Raw genomic sequence first — 20,184 nt, forward strand, 5'->3', positions numbered from 1 at the left:
AAGTGTATTAACAACATAACCAAATTGGGATGCCCGCAAATTGTCGAGTCCAACAGCTCTATCTACTCTTCCAATAGTCAAGCTAAAAATGTCCAATTCAAAATGTTTCGGGTGATAACATTAATTAATAAGGTGATGGAACTTGATTTTCAGTCTTAAGCGTTTTCATCTTTTGCAATCTTGCACAGTTACTTTTCCACTCTAAAAATGTCGGAAACATTTCACAAAATCATATCTTGACTGGTACTTCTTCCTCATGAAGCAGAAATAAGAAATTTCCATTTAATTAAATCAGCAGTATGTTTCTGCAGATGTTAATTTATTCTGATTTTTAAACCATTTATGATCAGTTACAATACTGTCATTTTAGCCAGATTTACACATTTTAAAAAATCTTAAGAAAGGTCTATAAAAGTTTTTCAAACATTTAATGTAGTTATATTAAATCACACTATAATAATTAAACCCGATCTTTTAGTGGAATATAACCCGGGGGATATATATCTTCATCATCTGGTGGGATTCCAAGTTCCTCGTCTGTCCATTTTGATGGTTCCATTTTTGGGTAATGGCCCTGAAACAACAAAAGAGTATTTAACAGTCATTTTCTAAAACAAACTTGAATTGTGTCACTGGAATAATGCCTAACAGAAGACAGCCTTCACTCTTAAAACCGTAATATTCTACTTATTGAAATATATGATACTCTAGATGGTATTAGAAGTTTCATTCAGTGTAAATACTTGCATTTCATTTCATACTGATTTAGTTCTAAAAGAAAGGTCGATAACATGTACATTTTACAAGAAATTATCAGTGATTTGTAAAACACATTATGCTCCCAACAAATGATGACTTGACCAAGGAAACATCATTTTCAGTTTTAACTACCCTAGGGCAACAGGGTTTTTTCTAGCTATTTTGGGGACATAGCCTATACCCCCAAAATTGGGAATTTTGACGCGTAAATGTTCCAAACTGGGAAATATATAGTCCCATAGGATATAGTAAGGATGTGTTTAAGTACTTTCTCATACACTTGTTTCACATTGTACAACCTCTTTAACATACTTCCATTACAAAATTGTCCATAATTTGGTCAATGTTTGTGCAATTTTGATGAAATTTTTTTTCAGGATGTAGATTGGGAATTTTTGCGCTAATTTTGGGGAAAAAAACATACTTTTTGGCATTGGGAATATAGCCGAATAACGGCTATAAAAACAGCCGAAAATAAACCCTGGGCAATGACCTTATAACCTCAAAAACCCTGAGCAAAGTCAACTGACTGATCGGTAAAGAATGTCAACCAAGTGTAGTAGGACTAAGTGCTATCAAGCTTTTTCAGGAAACTGTTTCGGTTCCGTTACCTTGACCTTTGACCTTATAACCCTTAAAATAATTGCATTATGCACTGACCATGCATATATATATTCAATTATGGTATGAAGAACAGAGCATTGAAGTGATCTTCATCTATAAAATTAATGTACCATGGACATACTGACCCCAAAAATGATCATGTGCATTACCTACTCATCACTAGCAATTATGGATTTTGACAGCTTTAAGTCTCTGATGTCTTCCAGTTACTGATCAGAAACTGTTTTAACCCTTACCCTACTAAATTTCTATGATGAACTTTTCCATCTTTCAAATTGGACAATACCATTAACTGTTGGAAGGGGTGCTTACCAAAAACATATTGACTGAATGGCGAACAGTGCAGATCTTGATCAGACTGCATGGATGAGCAGGCTGATCATGATCTACACTGGTCGCAAAGACAGAGTCAATCGTGTCCAGCATGGTAAGGGTTACTAGTAAGCTTCAAGGTCATTATGACCTAATAATGCTAAAAATATGAAAGTTCGTTTAATAACAACATGCAATTTCTTACAAAGTCTGACACAGCTCTGTTAGCTCAAACATTCTCCAATTTATCAAACAGTATGGAGTTTAAAGAAAATATTATGACCAAGGAAACCTCTTGCCCCCACCCCCACCACCACCACTCTCCACAACCCCCACCTGAAAGTAAGAAGTTATCAACTAGGGACTGACACTATTAGTGATCCCTTGACCCTCTGACAGTAGATTTATATGGGGACCAGTATATCCTAAAAGCAAACAGGTCCTATCGACCACCAAAATTCAGAAGTTGTCAATCATCATTTAAGTAGCATGCATTTGTAGTGCTGACATTTTCTCTAAAAAAAAAATTCTATGGTAAATTGTAGTATCTTGAAAGATAAAATGTATTCTTGTAAGTGAAAACAAAATCATTTGATGATGTAACTGAAATACCAATGTTTCTGTATATATTTAAATTTTGCTGACCACCTAGGTTTGAGTGAATCACTAGATTTTAAAAGTTGCAGTCCTTTGGGTCACTAAGAAAAAATGGTTAGTGTTTACCCCTGTCAACAGACCAAAGTCTGTTGTGCAACAAAGCTTGATAGCCATTTATAGACTACAGTGTTAAGTGCTTATCTGACCAAAACTGTTTACAGTGAGTCTGGAGCTCACTGTGACCTTGACCTTTGACCTACAGACACCTAAAACAACAGCTCTGCATGCTATCTACATGTAGTTTTAAGGTGTAGACTCAAGCATTCTAAAGTTGTTGATGAAAAACTGTTTTCACTCTAACAATCACCCTGACCTTCTGACCATCAAAGAAAAAAGGTCATCTACTGGCCACAAGCAATCATCCTTAGAAATTAAAGTCGTCAGGAAAAAGCATTTTCCAGTTATTGATATTTCAATTACAAGTTCATTGATACCACCAAAACAGCAGTTTCAGAGTTATCTACTGAGAATAAATAACCATCCTATGAAGTTTGACTGTCTTAGGTACAGAGTTGAGGTTCTTGAGTTTTGATGGGACAATTTTCAGATTCCATGTTACTGCAACCTTGACATTTGACTAAGTGATCCCAAAAATAATAGGGATATCTACTGATCTCTTTCAATCATCCTGTAGAATTTAAAAGCCACATTTAAGTGTCCTTCACTTTCTGACTGGAAACAGCTTTCAGTCACTGTCTGTGACTTTGACCTACTGGTCCCTAGAACAGCTAAGCAATATAAATCAACTACTACCCACAGGCAATCACACTAAGAAGTTTGACAGCAATAGATCTGATGTTCTCTCGAGAATCAGATTCAAAATCCAAAAGGTCTACAGAAGGTCAACAGAACAAACAACATTAAGAAGGCAGCAAGAGGCACAGTAGTTATCAGGCTGGGCTACAATGCCAGAGATCTGGGTTTGATTCCAGGTCGCAGATGATATTTTGATTAAGTGTTCAGTGTTGGGTGATAATACTTAAACTGGAACTGTTTCCAGCAGAATCAGCCTTGACAGGATAATATGGGAGGTGAACAGGGCACCTGCTGTGGGCTTGATTGGAAATACTGTAAACTGTTCCATCCATTCCAGGCCGTAACTTCTGTTGATTACCTACATTAAACAAGAAACTGTTTAAAACAACACACCTCACTTCTACAAAATATGGGTATAAATATAAATACTGACTTACAGTAACATGCTCTGGGTGATGATAGAAGTTGTATCCTAAATAAAATGTGACGAAAGCAGGGTAGAAAGTAGCTAACGCTATTAACAACTTCGAATGCTTTGGCAGCTGCTCTCTGTATACTTGTGGAGCGTCTGCTGCATCCCAGCTGAAACAAATTAATGTAGAGTTTTAGTAAAATTTAGTACATGTATATGAAACAAACAGATGTATTTGTTATATACCTTATTACAAATAGTATTAATTTGTACATGACAGAATTTATAACCCACGCCAGCACAATAACTGGTCACGGGTGTGTTACATCATTTCTGACATTATGTCCCTTTGTTATATGGCACAATGCTTCTCTGGAACTTAACTGGAAAACTAATGAAGGGATTATTTGATATTTCATACAATGATAGAAGACATTGAGAGGAAGTACACTGACCAAGAACTGTAATTCTGTCAAGCCATATTTTTAATTATCTCCCTTTATTATATTTTATTATGCCTGTCCAGAGCATTAAAGATTATCCAAAGGATTTTTGTATAAACAACAATTAAGGGATGTCAATATTTGGTTATTTTGCTATACAATTAAGATACTGTTAGCAGGACAAAATATACTGCATAAGTGTCTGTAGTGGTGGTTGACTCTTTTACCATGACACAGCGAAACCTAACTTTAGGACCACATTACTACTCCGTAATGTACCCTGTTACCACATGTGACATTTTTAGTTCACGTAAAAGGAAAAAAAACACTGTCTCATTAAATCAGAGATCCAGATTTGATGGCACCCAGGTTAGATTTTAAGACTGATGTAGATCTGTTTCAAGAGTTTTCGAGGTGGTAGTGTCAATAATATCAAGTACAAAATAGAAAGCTTGGTGATATAAAAATCAGGAGCTTAACGACAACATTCATCAAGTGAATAGTTTTCACCACTATATCCTCTTCTTAATGAAAGTTATTGAAAGGAAACCTAGTTTTAGCTATGGCCCGTAGGGGCTCATCAGAGCCACTTGCTTTAGTTAGGCTTTATCCGAAAACACTCGATGAAAGCCTTTAAAGTTGAACTGCCAAATGCTCATGAAGAAAATAATCCTTGGCTAACAAAAATAAAGCAGTCGTAAAAGCATGCGATATCAGCTGGAAAACGGATCTGAAGGGATATTACAATAGAAATTAAAAAAATATACTCCTAGGCGAAAGCGACCTTCAACAAATGGAATCATGCCTATTATGCGTGAACTGTATGTGGCAATGCTAGAATATTCACGTAGAAGCAGCTTATCGATTTATCAAATGTAATCAGTTTTGATTCCGACTTAGAACAATATTAATAATCTTGCCCCTAGAGATAGAATAAATACCAAATTAGAGGTATTATTTTGAAATGTCAATACAATTAGCCTATATTAAAACAATATTTTATAACACATACGCAAATACGGGCCATTTGGTTTTTGGTGCAAGTTTCGGATTTGAAACAAATCCTTTTAAAAACAATTTTCTGGGATACTTAATAGGTTTGAATTACTGAGTGTATACATATATACTGGTATTTATATGCTTTTGAACATATATGAAAACATGAAATGCCACCCAAGTTAATGTGTTTAAAATTTGTAGTATCAGTACAGTCAGTTTTAAATACTCTTGATCAGGTATTCATTGAGCCATTTCATCATTATTACCTATTAATAGCAGTGAATACAAAAATGTATTTTTATCACATGAAACTGCACATACTTTGTGTATTTCTGATATGCTGTAATACACAACAAACTGTTGTTGATTTTTGTACTGTAACGTTATCATCATACAGGTACTAGACACATGAGTACCTTAACTCTGATTAATACTGATGCAGTAACACAAAGCCTGGATAAGCAGTATGCAACGGCTTTTATTCAAACTGCATACAAAGACAGAGCACCTTAAGGGACAGTGCAGAGTCAATGAACCATAAGTCTGCCAGTTTTTATTTTAGAATTATGTCCCTTTGTTTTATGGTACAATGCTTCTTTGGAACTTAACTGGAAAACTAATGAAGGGATTAAGTTGATATCTGATACAACGATAGAAGATATTGAGGAAGTACAATGACCAAGAACTATAACTCTGTCAAGCCATATTTTTAAATATCTCCCTTAATTATATTTTATTATGCTTGTCCACAGCATTACAGATTATCTTAAGGATTTTTGTTGAAACTTAACACGATGAAAGGGAACATCGTCATAAATTGTGTCCAAGAAACATAACGCCATCCTGTTTACTTTTAAAAATATCTCTCATTATAATTTGTATAAAAGTTCATAACTTGCCTGAAGTTTAACACAAAAAGTTTACAAGGAATTTTATCAAAACTGCATATGAAGACAGAGGACCATACAGGCGCCACAGTGTCAAGGAACCGTAACCCCACCTTCATTTTCAAATTATCGCCCTTAGTTATAACGTTATGCTTCTCTGGAACTAGAAAACTAATCCAGGTATTAAGTTGGTAATTCATGTGACAATAGAGGACCTCTCAACTACTGCAGTTTTCAGTTGCTTGCAGTGAAATATAGCATAATCAACATAAACACATGAAGTTGTTTGCTTCTTCCACAACAACTCTGCTGTCCATCAACATTGTGTATACTATCTTGTTTGTTCCATTCCTATCGTGCATTTTAATATCAGTAAGTGCATTTTTTTAACAAGAGCTGTCCGTAAGACAGCCAAGCTCGACTATTCGAAATATTGTCTCAGAAGCAGGAAAATATTACCCAAAAAGGTTAAATATCAAAAGAGTTTTAAGTTCAAAAGGGGACATAATTTGACCAAACTGCATATCAGAGTTATGAGACTTGCTGCTATCAACTAGTTTTATAACCCGGAAGGCACATGTGAAGTTTCAATTCAATATCTGCATTAGTTTTGGAGATAGTATCTTGCATGTAAAACTTTAACCAGAATTTTCTAAGTCCAACAGGGGGCATAATTTGCCCAAAATAAATGTCAGAGTTATGGGACTTGACCCAGTGAGGTTGGTAATTGATCTAGAAAAAGAAACAAGAGGACCATGATGGTCCTGAATCGCTCACCTGTCCCCACATGACCCAGTTTTAAACAGAGTATGATGTCGTTTTTTTCTATTATTTGACATTGTGACCTAGTTTTTGAGCTAATGTGACCCAGTGTTGAATCTGACCTAGATATCATCAAGATAAAAATTCTAACCAATTTTCATGAAGATCCATTGAAAAATATGGCCTCTAGAGAGGTCACAAGATTTTTTATTATTTGACCTACTGACCTAGTTATTGATGGCATGTGACCCAGTTTCGAAACTGACCTAGATATCATCAAGGTGAACATTCTGACCAATTTTCATGAAGATCCATTTAAAAGTATGGCCTCTAGAGAGGTCACAAGGTTTTTCTATTTTTAGGCCTACTGACCTAGTTTTTGACTGCAGTTGACCCAGTTTTGAACTTGATCTAGATATCATCAAGATGAACATTCAGACCAACTTTCATACAGATCCCATGAAAAATATGGCCTCTAGAGAGGTCACAAGGTTTTTTTATTATTTGACCTACTGACCTAGTTATTGATAACACGTGACCCAGTTTCGAACTTGACCTAGATATCATCAAGGTGAACATTCTCACTTATTTTCATGAAGATCCATTGAAAAGTATGGCCTCTACTCTAGAAAGGTCACAAGGTTTTTCTATTTTTAGACCTACTGACCTAGTTTTTGACCGCAGTTGATCCAGTTTCAAACTTGACCTAGATATCATCAAGATAAAAATTCTAACCAATTTTCATACAGATCCAATGAAATATATGGCCTCTAGAGAGGTCACAAGGTTTTTTTGTTATTTGACCTACTGACCTAGTTATTGATGGCATGTGACCCAGTTTTGAACTTGACCTAGATATCATCAAGGTGAACATTCTGACCAATTTTCATGAAGATCCATTCACAAATATGGCCTCTAGAGAGGTCACAAGGTTTTTCTATTTTTAGACCTACTGACCTAGTTTTTGACCGCAGTTGACCCAGTTTCGAACTTGACCTAGATATCATCAAGATGAACATTCTAACCAACTTTCATACAGATCCCATGAAAAATATAGCCTCTAGAGAGGTCACAAGGTTTTTTTATCATTTGACCTACTGACCTAGTTTTTGATGGCATGTGACCCAGTTTCGAATTTGACCTAGATATCATCAAGGTGAACATTCTGACCAATTTTCATGAAGATCCATTCACAAGTATGGCCTCTAGAGAGGTCACAAGGTTTTTCTATTTTTAGACCTACTGACCTAGTTTTTGACCGCAGTTGACCCAGTTTCGAACTTGACCTAGATATCATCAAGATGAACATTCTAACCAACTTTCATACAGATCCCATGAAAAATATAGCCTCTAGAGAGGTCACAAGGTTTTTTTATCATTTGACCTACTGACCTAGTTTTTGATGGCACGTGACCCAGTTTCGAACTTGACCTAGATATCATCAAGGTGAACATTCTGACCAATTTTCATGAAGATCCATTCACAAGTATGGCATCTATAGAGAGGTCACAAGTGACTAACTGGGGAGGTAATTTAAACATTTTCTACTGCAATAACTTTGTTAATTCTTGGTCAAATTTGATGGAGTAAGCAGGGTTAGAATTAAACAGTGTTTTGCACTTTGCAAGTTTTTGTGAGTACAAAAATTTCAACTTAAATGGCAATTCTGTTAACCGTTTCGGGCTAAAACAAGGTTTTGTCCTCCATAACACCACTGCTAAGCATGTGTAGTACAAAACACGGTTTTTCAATAAAATATCGTGCATGCGCATATCTGTAGTTCAAGGCCGTCGCGGATGGTCTCCGCATGGCTGGACCACTTTTTTGGCTGACCATGATATTGGCCGTAATCGTTTTTTTGCATTAAATTTCATCTTTAGCTTTCATTAAGTGTCGAAATATTGCCTTGTTAATGTAATTATTCACCAAGAGCGGTATTCGTCATGATTGTTTTAAGGTGTGAAAACAACTTTGACAATTTTCGTGTCAAACTTATCAACCCTGTTTGACTGGATTAATCATAACTAAACGATTATCTGATGGATCTTTAATCCAGTATGATTTAAAGGACGATTTCTTTTATAATCTGTACTAATTGTTTAAATAACAAGAGGGCCATGAAGGCCCTGTATCGCTCATCTGACCTATTGACCTAAAGATCATCAAGATTAACATTCTGACCAAGTCTCCTTAAGATATGGTCATAATTTCATAAATTTGGTCTCTAAGTGTTAACTAGCTTTTCCTTCGATTTGACCCGTTGACCTAGTTTTTGACCCCACATGACCCAGATTCGATCTTGACCTAAAGATCATCAAGATTAACATTCTGACTAAGTTTCATGAATATACAGTCATAAATGTGGCCTCTACATTTGTATAGTGTTGACAAGCTTTTCCTTTGATTTGACCTAGTGACCTAGTTTTTGACCCCACCTGACCCAGATTTGAACTTGACCTATAAATCATTAAGCTCAACATTCCGACCAAGTTTCATTAAGATACGGTCATAAATGTGGCCTCTACAGTGTTAACTAGCTTTTCCTCTGATTTGACCTGGTGACCTAGTTTTTGATCCTACATGACCCAGATTCAAACTGGACCTTGAGACCATCAAGATTAACATTCTGACCAAGATTCATGAAGATATAGTCTTAAATGTGGCCTCTACAGTGTTAACAAGCTTTTCCTTTGATTTGACCTGGTGACCTAGTTTTTGAACCCAGATGATCCAATATCAAAATCGTCCTAGATTTTATTGAGGGTAACATTCTGACCAAGTTTCATTAAGATTGGGCCAAAATTGTGACCTCTAGAGTGTTAACAAGCTTTTCCTTTGATTTGACCTGGTGACCTAGTTTTTGACCCCAGATAACCCAATATCGAACTCGTCCAAGATTTTATTGAGAGTAACATTCTGAAAAAGTTTCATTAAGATTGGGCCAAAATTGTGACCTCTAGAGTGTTAACAAGCTTTTCCTTTGATTTGACCTGATGACCTAGTTTTTGACCCCAGATGACCCAATATCGAACTCGTCCAAGATTTTATTGAGGGTAACATTCTGACCAATTTTCATTAAGATTGGGCCAAAATTGTGACCTCTAGAGTGTTAACAAGCTTATCCTTTGATTTGAACTGGTGACCTTGTTTTTGACCCCAGATGACCCAATATCGAACTTGTCCAAGATTTTATTGAGGGTAACATTCTGACCAAGTTTAATTAAGATTGGGCCAAAATTGTGACCTCTAGAGTGTTAACAGTCAAATTGTTGACGACGGATGACTGACGACGGACGGACGGACGACGACGGACGATGGACACAGGGTGATCACAAAAGCTCACCTTTGAGCACTTCGTGCTCAGGTGAGCTAATAAACAAGAGGACCATGATGGTCCTGAATCGCTCACCTGTCCCCACATGAACTAAGTATGATGTCGTTTTTTCTATTATTTGACATAGTGACCTAGTTTTTGAGCTCATGTGACCAAGTTCTGAACTTGACCTAGATATCATCAAGATAAAAATTCTGACCAATTTTCATGAAGATCTATGAAAACTATGGCCTCTAGAGAGGTCACAAGGTTTTGCTATTATTTTACATAATGACCTAGTTTTTAAAGGCACGTGACCCAGTTTTGTACTTGGCCTAGATATCATCAAGGTGAACATTCTCACCAATTTTCATGAAGATCTCATGAAAAATATGGCCTCCAGAGAGGTCACAAGGTTTTTCTATTTTTAGACCTACTGACCTAGTTTTTGACAGCATGTGACCCAGTTTCAAACTTGACCTAGATATCATCAAGGTGAACATTCTCACCACTTTTAATGAAGATCCATTGAAAAATATGGCCTCTAGAGAGGTCAAAAGATTTTTCTATGTTTAGACCTAGTGACCTAGTTTTTGACTGCAGTTGACCCAGTTTCAAATTTGACCTAGATATATTCAAGATGAACATTCAGACCAACTTTCATACAGATCCCATAAAAAATATGGCCTCTAGAGTGGTCACAAGGTTTTTCTATTATTTGACCTACTGACCTAGTTTTTGACCGCATGTGACCCAGTTTCAAACTTGACATAGATATTATCAAGATGAACATTCTCACCAATTTTCATGCAGATCCTATGAAAATAAGACCTCTAGAGAGGTCACAAGGTTTTTCTATTATTTGACCTACTGACCTAGTTTTGGACCGGACATGACCCATTTTCGAACTTGATCTAGATATCATCAAGTTGAACATTCTGACCAATTTTCATGCAGATCCCATGAAAAATATGGCCTCTAGAGAGGTCACAAGGATTTTCTATTATTAAACCTACTGACCTAGTTTTTGACTGCAGTTGACCCAGTTTCAAACTTGACCTAGATATCATCAAGATGAACATTCTGATTAATTTTCATGCAGATCCCATGAAAAATACGGCCTCTACAGAGGTGTCAAGGTTTTTCTATTATTTGACCTACTGACCTAGTTTTGGACCGGACGTGACCCAGTTTCGAATTTGACCTAGATATCATCAAGATGAACATTCTGACCAATTTTCATGAAGATGCCATGAAAAATATGACCTCTAGAGAGGTCACAAGGATTTTCTATTATTTGACCTACTGACCTAGTTTTTTACCGCAGTTGACCCAGTTTCGAACTTGACCTAGATATTATCAAGGTGAACATTCTCACCAATTTTAATGAAGATCCATTGAAAAATATGGCCTCTAGAGAGGTCACAAGGTTTTTCTATTTTTAGATCTACTGACCTAGTTTTTGACCGTACCTGACCCAGTTTCGAACTCGACCTAGATATCATCAAGATGAACATTCTGACCAATTTTCATGAAGATTCCATGAAAAATATGACCTCTAGAGAGGTCACAAGGATTTTCTATTATTTGACCTACTGACCTAGTTTTTGACCGCAGTTGACCCAGTTTCGAACTTGACCTAGATATTATCAAGGTGAACATTCTCACCAATTTTCATGAAGATCCATTGAAAAATATGGCCTCTAGAGAGGTCACAAGGTTTTTCTATTTTTAGATCTACTGACCTAGTTTTTGACCGCACGTGACCCAGTTTCGAACTTGGCCTAGATATCATCAAGGTGAACATTCTTACCAACTTTCATAAAGATCCCATGAAAAATGTGACCTCTAGAGTGGTCACAAGCAAAAGTTTACGCACGCACGGACAACGGACGCTGCGCGATCACAAAAGCTCACCTTGTCACTATGTGACAGGTGAGCTAAAAAAAAAACACCGTATGTTTAAAAAATGGGAAACAATTGTGTTTAAAACAAAACTTACCGAAAGCTAATTTCCTCTGATTATTTGGTTATTACTTTCAGATATGATTATTTATCTTTTAAATAGTGCCGACATACATCCAACTATAATAAAGACATCAATATTTATAGCAATCTGCTAAAATTGTCAAATGGTGGATAATTATCCTTGAAAAATATTATGAAATTAACTGAAAATTTTAACATAAACTGCTTTTGAGGTGCAAGAAAAACGCACTTACTGGCATCCCAAATGTTAAAACTTTCTCGGGGGAAAACCCCCGATGGGCCCCGAATCTCCCTTATATTAAATAATTGTTTCTAATCAAACGAAATGCCGACAAACATTTCAACTATAACAATACATCAATATGTATAGCGATCTACTAAAATTGGCCAATGTTGGTAAGCTATCCTTCTATCCTTGAAAACATCATGAAATTGACTGAAAATCTTAACAGAAAATGCATTCAATATGCAAGAAAAACGCACTTACTGGCATCCCAAATCTTAAAATTTTCTCGGAGGGGGGGGGGGGGGGAGAGAGCCCCCGAATCCCCCTGAAGAGAGAGAGGATAGGGAAGGGGAAATCCGAAGGCTTGACCACTTTTACGAAGCCGGAGACGGCCCTGTAGTTACCGTGTTTCGTAATCAAAATCTGCAAGCAATTCAGGCATTATGTAAAAACGTCATCAATTGGTGTGAACTGTGTGAAACATCATCATTGAAAGTTGAAAGTTAAAAAATTAAAACTGTCATAATTTCTACTTGAGATTTTGCAGGGCAAAAAGTCACTTGCATTTTGTGAGTATGCAAGCTTAATTCTGAACCCTGAGTAAGCTGCTAAATTAAATCAATGCTTCTGAGATCACCACATTTAATTTTAAAAGAATTGCAAAAAATCTTGTTTAATAATAGATTGTATAACTGTATACCATTGGACATGCAGATAAAATTAATACAGGCACAAGAGGTCATCAGAATTGCAGAAAAGATCCTTCTGGACTTCTCTAAAGCATTTGATAAGGTTAACCATCTGAAACTTCTGTACAAACTTCATCAACATGGCGTTCAGGGCACCACGTTGCAATGGGACAAGTCTTTCTTGATTGGCAGGCACCAGTCTGTCCTTGTGAATGGTGAAACATCAGAAGAAGTTCCAGTAACATCCGGAGTCCCACAGGGCTCCGTCCTAGGCCCCCTTCTATTCTTACTCTACATTAATGACCTGCCTGAAAATCTGATTTCACAGGTTCATTTATTCGCTGATGACACTGCTGTCTATTTAACTGTAAATAGTTCTGCCCAAGAAAACATCCTCCAGCAAGACTTAAATAGGTTACAGCTATGGGAAAGTAAGTGGGACATGGAGTTCAACCCCTCAAAATGCACTGTTATGAACATAACAAGGTCAAAAAACCCTTTTAAATCAAAGTACACACTCCATGGCCAAGTCTTGGAAACAGTTCCTGATGCAAAGTACCTTGGGGTCACTATATCCTCAGATCTTAATTGGAATAAACACATCAATTTAGTCACGTCCAAAGCTACCCGAACACTAAACTTCATCAAGCGAAATATCCCATGCAAGAACCCAAAAGTTTGAGAAGTAGCTTATAAAGCCCTAGTCAGGCCACATCTAGAATATGCTAGCTGTGTTTGGAACCCTTACACCCAACAAAACATCCACCAGATCGAAATGATTCAGCGGAGGGCAGCGGGATGGGTTAATCATGACTACTCCCCTTACAGCAGTGTCACAAACATGCTATGTCAGCTGAGATGGCGTACCCTTGAAGATAGGAGATCTGATTCACGCCTACTTATGTTCTACAAGATAGTGAATGGTTTGGTTGCTGTGCCATGAAGTTTCTGGATTTCAAGATTGAATGAATAATTAATTCCATTATCATATTTGTAAATAAAGTTAATTTAACCATATATTAATTCAGTTATATACAAATGTATGCCCATATAACTGTCGTCCAAAGAAATGGCTTTATTGAAAGTAATCAAATGTAATCATGATTACTTGGGTGCAAGTAATGTAATTCAATCAATTAGGCCATCCTTAAAAAATTGTTTGTTTGCAGTAACGCGACCCAGAATTTTTAGTGTGAGTAGGTAGGTAGGTTTTTTTTTTTTTTTTTCGTTTTTTTTTTTTTTGTAAGCTAATTGTACAACACCTGCATTTTCTTTTTAACCCTCTGGTTTATACACCTTTTGGGTACTAACACTTCTCTGTAGAATGCTAACTTGATTGTAACATATCTGCAAGGGTGGTAGTTTTCACATAGTATGAATACTAATATTAATATCACCTTTTTAATAACAATAAAAACAACAGATAGCCTGACACCAGTCAGAAACAGAGCTTATTATCTCCATATGAAACTTAAAAATTTAAGATTATCAATATATTAAACAAAAATAATTGGCCAGACCTTTTGAATGCCCTTGCACTGGCTGGGGTAATAAAAAAACATTACATTCCTTAGGATTCCTACTCCAATGGACAGCATTGAAGTACATAGCAAAATCTTTGATATTTTACCCTGTAGACCTGAGTCTGATTACTAGCACCGCACTCCTTCAAAGCCTATGTATCATGTAATTTTTAGACAATACTTAATTGTTTTACATTGTTTACTCAGGGCTTAAATTATGCTAATATTTTAGGGAGAAGTCATTTCTTCCTCAGCTAAGATTATGGAGAAGTGGAGAGATTTTAGGGAGAGGTGGAGTGATTTTATGGAAACGTGGAAAGATTTTTAATAATGCCATGACATGCAAGTTGAAAATGGAACTAAATATACTTATTTTTTTTTTTTTTATTATTTCCTGTCTTTGTTTAAGTCTATTGATTTAAAGTAAATAACAAATTCACTGAAAATATCAGTGATTCTGTTTTCTTATCCTTCAATGTAAACCTAATTTCTTATCCTTGTGAATCTAATGTGATTAAAGTGCAAATTAAAGTTTTTTTTCACTCTTGCAATGTCAGATTGCCTTAACCAAGAAAAGCCTAATCTGAATATGAATACAATTAAAAAAAGCTAGGTTAATTCCATATCAGCAAAAAATAAATCAAGCTCCCAGTGCTAATGCACTCAAAGTCAAAACACAAAAACCCATAAAAGCATTTAACAGTCACTTCTTGAATTAAATACATGTCAATAGCAGTGACATCACTATGACATCACACAGAATACACGTCTTCTTTGATCTGCTAGTGTCTTCTTTGATCTGCTACTGTCGGCACACATTAAAAGAAACAGTTGTCAAACAGGTTAAACCCAGTTTCTGATGGCAGGTGTCAAAAATTTGCATGAATTTCAGTTACATTATTTAAGTCACAGAAAGTTTCAGTAATAATAACTATGTTTCTAAAGTCTGGGTTTTGAAAAATAGGAAAACGTGGACCCATGGAAATTTAGTTTCACTTAAATAGGAAAATCTAGAAATGTAAACATTATGGATTTTTTTCGCTGGTTTTAGTCATTGCATTGAAAGGATGTATAACTTTTATAAATAAATTTTCAGGTAAGAAAATTTTGTTTGTCTAATATTTTTGACGTTTATTGTGCTCTTTCCAAGTGACTTGTGCAGTGTCACTGCCTTGTACACTGCAGTTTTATCCTCGGGGCAGATTAAAAAGATTATGCAACGACAAAAGATCGAAACTAAAATTATTATTTGTTTGCAAAATTGTTTGAGAAATTATGACAGAATGATATCCAAGAATTTATCTGTCCCAGATGTTTTACGTACGAGAAAAATCATTATTTTACAAATCTAAAACTCGGTTAAATACGTCTGCAGTATTGCACAGATAACACTATGTACCACGATTTGTCCATGTAGAATTTTCTAAACAACTTTTTGCATGAATTTTTTGTAGTATATCAGGAAATCGGCAGGGCGTTCGGTAGACCCGAGGTTCTGGATTTTCACTCGCACTTATCGAGAAAAACTCGTATTTGACCCGCACAAAAAATGTCCCGTGCGTCAGCTTGACCCGAGGAAATTTTCTTTTATGCGTCTCGAGTTCGAAAGTACTGCCCCTTGTCAATCAAAATCCCGGTGAATTCCAATATTGTTCGCCGCCATAAGCGGAAGTATGGCAGTAGGCGGAGCTTGGTATATGAATCAGCTTCTGGCAGATGTCAATCATGCCACGCGCCGACTAACACGTGGGCTTCTCGCGGTTTGTATTTGGTACAATAATGTCCGTCATTGCCAAAGGTATTTATTGATCAATGTGTAAAAGTTAATTGATAAACAATGCATAGAAGAGCAGCCTATTATCGTATTTGTGTCACTTGTTAATTAGCGGTATACAGAAAGCGTAACATTCACATATTTTGTTTCTTATTGGTCATATCGATCATTCATGTAATTTAACCTCAACGAACACTGTCTAGGAAAACTTAGCGATACAAACAGTTACCCAAAAGAAATAACGAAACAGGAAAGAATAAAAACACGGCGCCGATAAAAAAATTTTTTCCGAGTTTTGGGTTAAAAAATTGTTTGAGTCGCGGCGATTTTCGTCAGTCGGTCGCGTTACTGCAAACAAACAATTTTTTAAGGATGGCCTTACTGATACAAATTCAGAGTAATTAATTGTAATTGTAATCAGAAAATGTCAAAGTAATTGTAATGTAATCAATTACTGACGTAAGTAATCAGCCCCAAGCCTGTTTCAGAGTAGACAAAGATATGCAAGTAGAAAATATCAGAGAGATAATAAATTCCTGTGGTGACAACACGGTTTTAGCATTTACAGATGGTTCAGCACTTGGCAACCCAGGTCCCACTGGAGCGGGTGCTGCAGTTTACTTGGAAGGCACCCTTCTACACCCATCCTGCTTAACAGGGGAGTGAGCAAAAATAGTAACAACTTCTCAGGAGAAATAGTTGGAATAGAGATAGCACTGGAATTTCTGGCTGATATAAATACAATCACTGGTAGAATGATCCATATATTTACTGTGATATACAGACTGCCAAGCTGCAATCATGTCTGCTTTTTGCAAGGAAATCCCTACCAACAAAATTGAGGCCATCTCTAACATTAAGAAATATTTACAAATGTAGCTGCAATTGAAGAGAGACAAAATCATACAGAGGTTCACTGGATTCCTGTACACAAAAATTTGACTGGTAACGAGCTGGCTGACAAACAAGCAAAATTGGCTGCAACAGAAATGAGCATGGCAGAAACAGAAGAGACAGGGATGTTAGATGCTAGAGAAGCTGTGACTGCTATGAAAAGTAATATAAGAAATTTTCAGCAGGGCAGGAACAAGGAACTGTACAGGAGAAGAAGACAGAAAAAAACTTTTCAATAATAAACCAACTTCTGTACCGTCATAGTAAATTAAGAAATCATTGGTCTAAAATTGATAAGAACTTATCCAAGTACAGTGAACAACGCCAAACCCCAGAAACAGCTGATCACTACATTTTCAAATGTTTAAGATTCTCTTCACAAAGAGATATAATTGAAAGGACAGTTGAGGACATACTGTACAGGAATAGCAGCACCATTTTCATGTCTACACTGGCAGGAGAAATAGAATATGTGACAGTCACTGCAAAAGAAGAACTTGTCAAAGCTTTTGCAGCATTTATAGAATCATCAGGCAGATTTTATTAAATGACATTAAAACAACTTCCCTCAAATTCAATACAATATTTTCAAATTAATACAGAAGCAAAAGTGATGCACTTTGTGTTAGCAACCTGTGATGACAACTATAATGCACATATTACAGTCTTGCCGACTTTAAATAAATCTTATCTTATCGTATCTTATAGGCAGTGGCTACGATTACGGTACCGTAATCCTAGCCTCCGGTTCTAGGATTACGGAAGTTCCGTATTCCTAGACAACCCTATGAGAATAGGCTAGGATTACGGAAGTCTTTAAGAGGCATCAAATTTATGTTAGGACATGCATAAATGACATTGTAAACTTACTCATTTCACTAATATTTCGTGCTATCGATTGGCCGTTTTTGGTTAGTATTATCTTAATGGCGGTGCACGGAAATATTATAGAATTATACATGTTTCATAATATTATATACCTGCATTTTTTTCATCAAGCCAACACAAATGATCTTTAATAACTTACAATATGGTTATAAATCATAAATTTCAAAGTATAGATTTTTTTAAATCTAACTTTGACACTCATATTTCTAATATATTTCCGCGCGCCGCCATTAAGATTATACTAACCCAAAACGGCGGATAGAAAACATGAAATAATAAGGCAGGCATGAAAAATTAAGTGAAATAAGTAAGTTTACAACATCATTTATGCGTGTGTTAACATATACTTTATGACTCTTAAAATACTTCCGTAATCCTAGCCTGTCCTCATAGGGTTGTCTAGGAATACGGAACTTCCGTAATCCTAGAACCGGAGGCTAGGATTACGGTACCGTAATCGTAGCCACTGCCTATCTTATAGTGGTCAACGCTACAACAAAAGCGGAAACGATCTACACACACAAATATGCGGTCAGGTTCTTTTTCAGATCTATCTGATTACAAAATTGTGAACATGTTCTTGACAGATAGATAAAGCTTCGAAAGCACTGGAACTGCAATGACATCATTTGCATAGTAATATCATCAACACTTCTGGTAGAAATCACTGGTCTATCCGAAAATGAAGTATCCGAAAATTAAATAGTTTAAGGAATTCGTGACGCGGTTCAGGTAGGGTAAAAGTGACTTACCTTTCATTTCTTTTGAAATTCTTATTAACTCTTTTAGCTCTGCAACAAACACGCTGTCCTGCACGAGAAAGTCGGAGAAATGACAGCATTTTTCTCCTCAATGTCGTTTCAAGGTGCGCATGTAAGAATTACCCTCTAAAAATAGCTTTCTAAGGTTCATTGCTACTAAATTGCAACTACACCACACAGATCAGTTGGTGACTTGGCTAGTCAACAGCAGTTTGTGGTAGCTTGTTCCATAGGATGATGATAACGGGGAAGAATGTGTTATATACTGAAGCAGATTTTAGCTCCCTTGTACTTTTTTCCTATGCAAGTGTTTTTTCTGCCTTTTTTATTTCAATATATTATGCTATTTACTCTTGTTGTTCCCACCTTTTAACTGTAGTTTTATTATTCTGACTAAGTATGCATCTGGACTGCTGCTACTGATACATCCTTCCCTATTTTTTTCATTTTTCTTACTCATATTTTCTGACTGGTCTGTTAATATAAATAAGTTAACTGACTGTAGCTGTAATTTTGTGTGTGTGTGTGTGTGTGTGTTTTTCAGCTTGATTTTTTTCTTTTTTTATGTTTGTATGAGAGAAGAGTGCTAATCAGTTCACAGTAAATCTGATTAGAGGTGATACCTTTGTGTATTAAGGAGGTAGGTTACCTTCATATTTGTATGTGCGCATGTCTAACCGGAAGCTAACGTGACGATTTACGACGACGTTTACGACAAACTAAATGTGTTTGTATATTCATTCTTCTGAAAACAAATCATGAACATGTCTTCGATCTGATGCTTTATGGTTTAATAATGCAGAAATAATGAATAAATTGCCGCAGAAACGCTTCAAAACAATGTTTTCTTAAAGTGACGTCATTGACGTCATGACGTTACGTGTAAGTTACCGCGCAAAATGAATAGCTTTTAACTTGAAAGTATGTAATTCTGTGCATTTTCTTTATTTTAACTATTTTCAAATAACCATTATTTGTTGAATTATTTGTTATGAGTCTTTTACTCTGAATAATAATCAATATTTTGCTTCTTTTATGTTATATTGAAACGTTATGCGGAATGTAAGAAAATGGATGATAGTAACCAATGTTATTTGGAATATAGTTGGGTGAAAGGTTACTTGTAACGGCCATTTTCAAATGAAAAATCTAGCAGTTTGATTTGTAATACCTATTTTTCAGGTTCCGTTGATAATTTGTTACTTATATACTAAAACTAAGATCTAAAATTGTTCAAATTTCAGTAGAAAATGATGGTTTCTTGAATTTAATTGATGTTACCATGGAAACGAAGCCCGTGACCTATGTATCTAAATGTAAAACTCGAAAGCGTTGACACTGGTCTATTTAAGAAACACAGCTTCAGCTTTTTATTTTCATTTCAAAAATATCCATGAGAATAATAGCAGCATGCCGAACGATTTTTCCATGCAAAATGCCAGACGAGGGGTACTGCTGTAAGTATTCTAAGCTGTGAAATTTGTTTGAATAAATGCAAATAACACGAAAATATAAC

At 35.9% G+C, this 20,184-nt stretch overlaps 1 protein-coding gene across 1 annotated transcript; it reads right to left on the reverse strand.

The window, feature by feature from the left end:
* Positions 1-298: 298 nt before the first annotated feature.
* On the reverse strand, positions 299-18,819 carry LOC123550862 (NADH dehydrogenase [ubiquinone] 1 beta subcomplex subunit 2, mitochondrial-like). The gene is made up of 3 exons (XM_045339314.2): positions 18,660-18,819; positions 3,546-3,690; positions 299-574 (listed from the first exon to the last, which is right to left on the reverse strand). The coding sequence occupies exons 1-3, from the start codon at positions 18,746-18,748 to the stop codon at positions 461-463; spliced, it is 348 nt and encodes a 115-aa protein (XP_045195249.2). The 5' UTR covers positions 18,749-18,819; the 3' UTR covers positions 299-460.
* Between the last annotated feature and the right edge of the window lie 1,365 nt (positions 18,820-20,184).

Source organism: Mercenaria mercenaria, chromosome 4 (assembly GCF_021730395.1).
Source record: "Mercenaria mercenaria strain notata chromosome 4, MADL_Memer_1, whole genome shotgun sequence".
Lineage (NCBI taxonomy): Eukaryota > Metazoa > Mollusca > Bivalvia > Venerida > Veneridae > Mercenaria > Mercenaria mercenaria.